The sequence below is a fragment of the Salvelinus sp. IW2-2015 genome, linkage group LG32 (assembly GCF_002910315.2).
Source record: "Salvelinus sp. IW2-2015 linkage group LG32, ASM291031v2, whole genome shotgun sequence".
Classification (NCBI taxonomy): domain Eukaryota; kingdom Metazoa; phylum Chordata; class Actinopteri; order Salmoniformes; family Salmonidae; genus Salvelinus; species Salvelinus sp. IW2-2015.
In genome coordinates, this window is record NC_036871.1 from 37,988,899 (window position 1) to 37,997,789 (window position 8,891).

Genomic DNA, 8,891 nt, shown 5'->3' on the forward strand with positions numbered 1-8,891 from the left:
GGTGGCTCTACAAAGTATTGACTTTGGGGGGGTGAATAGTTATGCACACTCAAGTTCAGTTTTTTTGTCTTATTTCTTGTTTGTTTCACAATAAAAAATATGTTGCATCCTCAAAATGGTAGGCATGTTGTGTAAATCAGATGATACAAACCCCCAAAAAATCAATTTTAATTCCAGGTTGTAAGGCAACAAAATAGGAAAAATGCCAAGGGGGTGAATACTTTCGCAAGTCACTGTAAGAAAGTATACAAATATTTTGAAGATAAATACACAACGCAGAGACAGAGTACGAGAGGTCAAAAGGACGAGAAGTCAATTGAATTAACGATTAATGGAAATCGTTTTTCTTTCTGTAATAGGGAATTATTTATCAATGGGTCAGAGACATGGGAGGAATTTGTCTATACAGTGAGCCTGAAACAGGATACTTGTTATTTGGCCATTGGCCCAGTTGTACCGCAAGGACTTCTAATTGGTCAACCACAGGCTAGGGCTGGGTTATAAAACTAGATCCTGTCCTTTTGTTCTGGGGAGATAATCACAGGAGAGAACGACAGGAGAGATCCACTGGAGAGAACCACATGAGAGCATCATTGAGGACAGGGGAGAATGACCATCTACCTCCCCGTATGATTTGTCCTCTTCAAATAAACCTATTTTCCTCCCCCAGATTTCCTTTGGGGTTTGTGTTATTGAAGAATTACATCAACTGCTACCAAAAGGAAATGTCAAAAGTTTAGTCTAAGGCAGATAGAGCTACTTACAACATCATTTAAGCTCTTTGATTGTTTAAAGATGCCATTCATTTAAACCTCAATTTGTTTTATGGTCAGTTATAAAAACATTGAAATTTTCATAAGATATTTTTGTCCTAGCAATTAAAGATCTCTGTGATTTGTCCATGTCCTCACAGCTTTTCTCCCAAATTAAACCCAACTGCCCCCCAGCCGAGAGAGTGTGCATCCCAAATGGCACCCTATTCCCTACATAGTGCACTACTTTTCACCAAAGCCCTTTGGGCCCTGGTCAAAAGTAGTGTACTGTATAGGGAATAGGGTGCCATTTGGGATGCTCCCTGAGCCTTGTCATGTAACTGTTAATCAGACGGTGGCTGTACACTGAGAGGCTGTTCATTGAGAGGCTTATCGAGCTGCCTGCCTGCGAGAGAGAGGACACGTTATGCTCCCTCACTGTCTGTCTGACGGTCTGACTCACACTCTGATGTCACAGCCTAATGTGCGTATGTGTGCAAGTACGTTTCTTTTGTGTGTCTGTTTGTGAGCGGCATGATAAAGGTTTGATAAACGACCCCGGCCAGCACCTCCAGGCTGGCTCTCATACGACAGCGAGGTCAGCAGATGTATTGTGAGAGCGTGAAGCCGTAGCTGTGTAACAGTGGACATTCTGTCTGAAACAAATGGCACACTAGTTCCTTCATAGTGCATACATTTTGATCCAAAGCCCCATGGGCCCAGCCTGGTCAACATTCTAACACATTATACAGTATAGGGATCAATTTGGGACACACTCTCTCCTCCTATCCAGCCGCAGAGCACAAGAGACATTGATTTCCCTGTAATAACATCACAAGGTGTGCTGCTGCTGTGATAAAACATGTATCTCATACGTACAATAAAATAGCCAATGCTGAATGTTCATTAGGTCCTGATAAACACAGAGCTGTTGGCTGAGGTGGTAGAGTATGGGCTCTGGGCAAAAGTAGTGCACTATATAGTGAATAGGGTGCCATTTGGGACACAAACAGTTGTTGTGGCATGGTCAGAGGACTGGGAAAGGAAAAGAGTAGGAGAACAGAGTGGAGTTACTAGCTAGCGCATTGATGAACCTCTCTGTTAGCCTGGGCTCTGTCTCAACTCCTATTGAGCCTGACACTAAGTGCACCCTGGGGGAATAAGACCTCACAACACATTCTACCGCCATCTCTTGTTTTAAGTCTATTAGAACCGTTTTATTTATTAAAAGCCACACTTCATTAGAATATTGCAGGACGAGGTCTAGGCATATAACAAGATATGTCTGGATTAGTAGTAAATATACAGTTGAATTCTGGCATATTGGGGGAAATGTTCGATACTTTCACAAATCTTTTGTGTCTTTGTTTTATTGATTTACTTCAAAGGGGAATTATATTTATTCCACTCGGGCCGCAAAACCAGCACTACACATAGAATGAAATCTATTCACATATTTTACAGGATATATTCTGGGTAGAATATGGATAAATCCTCTGTGTCTTCAGGGAAGCCATCCAGACACTCTATATGACACCTATGACCCGATCCTTATTCTATTGCTGCCCAGCTGTCATACACACATTCTCTATGTAACAATGAAATAAAATCACTAAACTACTCTGTGATCAATCATAAATGAATGAACCCCATGTCTCCACCTCTGACCCCCAGTCCCTGTCACCACCTCTGACCCCCAGTCCCTGTCACCACCTCTGACCCCAAGTCCCTGTCTCCACATCTGACCCCAAGTCCCTGTCACCACCTCTGACCCCCAGTCCCTGTCACCACCTCTGACCCCCAGTCTCCTAGTCCCACACTCATGACCCCAAGTCCCTGTCACCACCTCGACCCCAGTCCCTGTCACCACCTCTGACCCCCAGTTCCTGATCCTACCTCTGACCCCAGTCCCTGTCTCCACCTCTGACCCCCAGTCCTGTCTCCACCTCTAACCCCCTGTCACCACGCTTAACCCCCAGTCCCTGTCCTCACCTCTAACCCCCAGTCCCTGTCTCCACCTCTAACCCCCAGTCCCTGTCCTCACCTCTGACCCCCAGTGTTCTGTGCATGCTTGGTACTACGATTCAACTTGAGTAGAAAAGGTAAGAATAGTGTGTTCACACTAAAGTGGCAATATTAACAATCATTTTAGACGCAGTGGCTGATAAATTGAATGAATGACACTGGAGATGCCGTCACTATATCATTATAATGACAGTAGTAAAATACACACTATTACCGAAACCAATCTGTACATAGCAGCTCTCTGAATCCCGCAGCGCTATGTGGTGTGGGGGATGTGACGACAATGACTCATCGTTGATTTATTGACAAAGACCAAGAAGGTTGTTCAATCACACACACACTGATTCAACAGAGTCATAGAGTGTTATTAGCTATGATGATAACAACGTTGCCTCCAAGACTGTGTTTAGTATGTAGTAGAATGTAGCACCTTGAAGTACATACACATAACATCACAAATCACACCTTATTCCCTATATGTAGTGCACTACTTTTGACCAGAGCCCTATGGTGCACTATATACGGAATAGTGACATTTGGTACACACATTGGCATGCACTGCAGCACCGAGAAGTACACTACACATTACAGTGTGTGTTTAACAAAAGGGGTCGTTGTGTTTTTCCTTCTGAACAGAACAGTATGAGATAGATTGTTTTATTGCTTAATTAAACCCCTCTAGGTGTGTGGGGGGGGGGGGGGGGGGGGGGGTAGACAAGATAAGAGCAATTAAAGCAGGATGTTTTTCAGATCCTCCACCGTTTTACATCATTAACTATACAGCGGTTGTCCGCTCTGGTTGCCTGCATCCCAAATGGCATCCTACTCCTTACATAGTGCACTACTTTTGACCAGAGCCCTACGGACCCTGGTCAACAGTGGTGAACTATGTAGGGAATAGGGTGACATTTGTGACACAGCCTCTGTGTTCCAGGGGCTGAGATGGTGAGGGGTGATGCTGCAGCGTAGCGCCTGAGAAGGCCAGAGTTTTAGAAGAACAGGATTATGGGAAGAGACATGTATCCCTTTTTGTCCTTCATGGAGGAAGGTTGATTTACAGTACAGTATCGCATGCGGTTTTACAATATATTTTCCACCCAGGCTTTTTAGATTGGGAGACAAGGGGTGTTGATGAAACCGTTGAGATATAATAACGAGAGAGACAGAGAGAGAAGGGTAGGAGAGAGAGAAGGGTAGAGGAGAAAGAGAGAGAAGGGTAGGAGAGAGGAGAAAAAGCGAGAAGGGTAGAGGAGAAAGAGAGAGAAGGGTAAGGAGAGAGGAGAAAGAGCGAGAAGGGTAGAGAAGAAAGAGAGAAGGGTAGGAGAGAGGAGAAAGAGCGAGAAGGGTAGGAGAGAGGAGAAAGAGCGAGAAGGGTAGGAGAGAGGAGAAAGAGCGAGAAGGGTAGAGGAGAAAGAGAGAGTAGAGGTGAGAGAAAGTAGAGGAGAGCAGAGGTTCTCCAACTTCCTCAGGGACCCCCAGCCATTCCATTTATTTGATGTATTCCAGATCAAACCTGATTCAACTTGTCAACTAATCCTCAAGCCCTTGACTACTTAAATCAGGTAAACTAGTTCAGGGCTACAACAATAGAGAGAAGAGGAGACCGAGGAAACCAAGGAGAGAGAAGAGGAGACCGAAGAGGGCAGAGGAGAGAGAAGAGACCGAGGAGGGCAGAGGAAAGCTCTCGTGGCAGTGACCTTTTACCTGAGGGAGCCAAACGTCTGGCAACGTCACATCACATGACTACAGGAGACAAGCTGCTGCTGCAGTGTGGATTTAGACAGAATCTAGAACTCTCTTAGTGTTTATCAAGCCTAATGAAACTGCTTTGTGATCTACCTCTCAGGTTCATTTAAAACATAAAACAGGTATCGGTAAAACAGACAGACACCTAGTCAGGCAGAGAGATCGACAGAGACGGACACCTAGTCAGGCAGACAGATTGACAGAGACGGACACCTAGTCAGGTAGACAGAGATGGACAGGACAAACAGGCAGATGGACAGACACAGCGAGCCAGCCAGACGGACATAGACACACACTGACAGACAAACAGCGACAGACACACTGACAGACCAATGAACAGAGAGACGGACGAACAGCGATAGCACGAGACAACCAGTAACAGAGACAGACACACTAACAGACCAATGAACAGAGACAGACGGACAGCGATAGCACGAGACAACCAGTTACAGAGACAGACGGACAGCGATAGCACGAGACAACCAGTAACAGAGAGACAGACGAATAGCGATAGTACGAGACAACCAGTAACAGAGAGACAGACGAACAGCGATAGCACGAGAGAACCAGTAACAGAGACAAACAGCAACACAGACAGGGAGGGAAATAAAAGTATTTTTTATTTTTATTTTATTTTGTGAAATCTGTTTTTACATCCTGTTAAGCATTCAGTAGGCTCCTCTGGATGAAATCACACATCATCCTCATCAAAGTGTTTCGAAAACAGGTTTCACACAATAACAATATCACCAATCAATGTAGCGATCAATCATTAGAGTAACAGCACATTTGATTTAATAAAAAAAAAAGTTACAAAAAAATACATTGCAATATAAAGTAACATGACAAAAATTCTGAAGAGTGTTTGTTCCTCCAATCACCACTTGGCACCACTTTAAAACACTTTGGCAGCAACCCAATTGTCACCCTAAATGGCACCGAGACAACCATTTAGTGCACTTGTTTTTTTCACCAGGGCCCATAGAGCTCTGATCTAAAGTAGTGCGCTATATAGGGCATAGGGTGCCATTTGAGACTGAACAAATGTTGTTTTTTTAACCCTCTCTATTCAGAACTTGGAATATAAATTGAAGCTGTTAAATGCTTTGATAGTGTTTCTTATTAGATTTGATGAAAATCTCTTTCAAGAGCTTCATCTGTAGTGTCAGAAGTGGTCCAGGAGATCGCCGGTCTGACTCCATCCTTATCATTCATATTCAAACTGATTCACAGACATGGACTAGAGAAAACTGTAGATTTTTTTTTTTATATATATATATATATATATATATATATATATATATATATATATATATATATATATATATATATATATATATATTGTGAAAACAGATATATACCAAGAGTTTCAGAAATGCATTCTATTTTAAAAATGAACAGAGGGAGAAAAAAAATATTCATATAATTTTTCTGGCTAATATTAGGACACACATCTCTCTATCCGACAGCAGGACGCTCTTTGATGATGTCATCGCCGGGTTGTCTAGTAACCATGCAGCGCTAACTAGTGAGAGCATTGGACTAGTAACCGAAAGGTTGCAAGATCGAATCCCTGAGCTGACAAGGTAAAAATCTGTCGTTCTGCCCCTGAACAAGGCAGTTAACCCACTGTTCCTAGGCCGTCATTGTAAATAAGAATTTGTTCTTAACTGACTTGCCAAGTTAAATAATAAAAGAAAAATGGTGCACTAGTTTTGACCAGGGCCCATAGGGCTATGACCAAAAGTAGTGCACTAGATAGGGCATAGTGTGCCATTTGGGATGCATGCCTAAACTCAGCTAGTGGTCCAGCCCACTCGTATCCAAATCCTCTCCTCACAGTAAACTCTTCCATTCACAGTGTGTTTGTATCCATAACAACCCCCTAACTCTAAATCTTGCAGTGTTATTGTAGAGTACTTTTGTTGCGCACTTTATATAGTATAGGATGCAATTTGAGATTTGCCTTTTGTCAGTAACTACGTTAGTTAGTGTTGGTTGGCTGCTGAGATGGCAATCGCTTTAACCTGGAACCGTCTCTGTCCTGGAAGTTGCCACGAAGACTACTGTAAACGTAAACAATAGTGAGCCAACCTGTGGTTATGACGGTAGAACAGGCTTGACGACGGCCTAACACTTTGGGACATTGACCAGCGTACAGACTGTCATTTCATTAAATAAAATGAGAAAAATATATAGATTTTTTTTTTTTTTTCTCTATGCTGTTGTTCTCTTGTTCTTCTTCTTCTGTCCTCTACAAACATGGTGCTGCAACTTTCATCATGATACATGTAGTGAACATGAAACAGTTTTCAACTATGTTCCCTGGTGATCTGGCTTGGGGTTAAAAGGCCTTGGCTAAACATCATTCTTATTATTTACAAATAAAGTATGCATTAACCACCAAGCTGGGAAGAAGAGAGGAGGGTTAGTTTGTTCTCTGTGGACGTCTGTCCCCCCCCCCCCCCCTTTGTGTCCAGTAACCTAGGTAACCAACCACCTCCAAGCCTCATTGGCTACTGAGAGCCTGCACTCTGATGACCAATGAGGAAATCAGTGCGGATTTGATACATGATACAAAAATAATTAAGAGAGAACGTAGGTTTAAAAGACTAGTGGTTAAAATAAAGAGGACAGAGTGACGTTCGTCCAAAATGGCACCCCATTCCCTAGTGCACTACACGTAGAGTATAAGGTGCCATTTGTGACACATACACACTATGTGAGATTGGTTTGGCAAGTTAGTGTCTCTTGTCTGAGAGCCCCGGCGGCTCTCCGCCTCTCTCTATCCAACAGCAGGACGCTCTTTGATGATGTCATCGCCGTGTTGTCTGGTAACCATGCAGAGCTAACTAGTGACGTCGTCGAGGACACGAGGTGGCGTGCTGCGTCCGCTCCCACACACACACACACACCTAGTTCACACACACACCTAGTTCACACACACACCTAGTTCACACACACTCCTCGGCCGACATCAGGAGAGGGTTGATGTACTCGAACCCTTCAAACTCCGACTGGTCGATCTTCTTCACCGCGTCACTGGAATACAGGAAAGGAACAGCGGTTAAGGGGGGTCCTATGACAGATCAGGAAGTAATTCACAGGTCTAGTAACCTCCATCACAGGCAGCCTCTGTTTTGAAACCATAGGATTCAGTACTCCACTCAGCAAGATGTTTTTAGGAGTCATTGTGTTCTTTATAAACATAAAGACCTCTGTAAGATATCTGCACTCTCTCTTATTTATTCACAAAGCAGTCTGGCAGAAACTTCCACTGTACATCACTTCATTGATTTATTGTAGACGAACAAATGACCAAACCCGTTCTCAGGGATGGATAACTCTGGAGATCCCGTTGGTCTCCATAGAGTTAGGAAAATCTGATTTGAGTTTTTCCTGCCCTTTGTGTGGAACAATACACAAAACTCCTTTCAGACATTTAAAATGATTGCCTGGAGACTTATGTAAACGAATGCGATTGCTTTTCTTAAATATGTTTAATGTGTATTAGATTATAGTGGGTTTTATTTATGTAGTGGGTTTTATTTATGTAGTGGGTTTTATTTAGGTAGTGGGTTTTATTTATGTAATGAGTTTTATTTATGTAGTGGGTTTTATTTGTAAATGTATACAGGGCTCTCTTGTAAAAGAGTGACTCCCTGTTTAAATGAAGATTAATCAAATAAATAAAACTGATTCATGAAGAATGACAGACGGCGACAGACAGAGACAGTCTGACCAGCCAGCGACAGACAGAGACAGTCTGACCAGCCAGCCATTAGGACACTCACTCGTCATCAGGCGTGAGCTGGATGGGCTCGTTGGTAAACTGGGTGTCGAAGCTGTCCAGTCCAAACTCTCCTGAGATGTTGGGTTTGAATGGAGGAGCCACCTGCTTTTGTTCCATCTGAAACAACACAAGGCAATGGGGTCAGAGGGCGGGCAGACACAGACACACCCTTGAGCTTGATACTCTTTTAAAATAATGTATATGAAGATATTTTAACCAAAGCTACTTACAGACAACTTTATACAGCAAGCAGCATGTTTCAACCAACAAGTCTTATTTACAAACAAGACTTCAAAATGGGGTTCAGTGTATGAAACAGAGGTCAGCGTATGAAACAGAGGTCAGCGTATGAAACAGAGGGTCAGCGTATGAAACAGAGGTCAGCATATGAAACAGAGGTCAGCGTATGAAACAGAGGTCAGCGTATGAAACAGAGGTCAGCGTATGAAACAGAGGTTCAGCGTATGAAACAGAGGTTCAGCGTATGAAACAGAGGGTCAGCGTATGAAACAGAGGGTCAGCGTATGAAACAGAGGGTCAGCGTATGAAACAGAGGCTCAGCGTATGAAACAGAG

General features: G+C 43.2%; 1 protein-coding gene across 1 annotated transcript in view; it reads right to left on the reverse strand.

Annotated features, from left to right (window-relative positions):
- Window positions 1-5,125: 5,125 nt before the first annotated feature.
- LOC111956705 (protein kinase C iota type) overlaps window positions 5,126-8,891 on the reverse strand; it is a 44,046-nt gene continuing 40,280 nt past the window's right edge. Inside the window, exons 16-17 of the mRNA XM_070436593.1 lie at window positions 8,318-8,433; window positions 5,126-7,565 (exon numbers count right to left, since the gene is read on the reverse strand). Coding sequence (XP_070292694.1) covers window positions 7,478-7,565; window positions 8,318-8,433 — 204 coding nt within the window. The 3' untranslated portion in view covers window positions 5,126-7,477. The remainder of the gene's footprint in view (window positions 7,566-8,317; window positions 8,434-8,891) is intronic.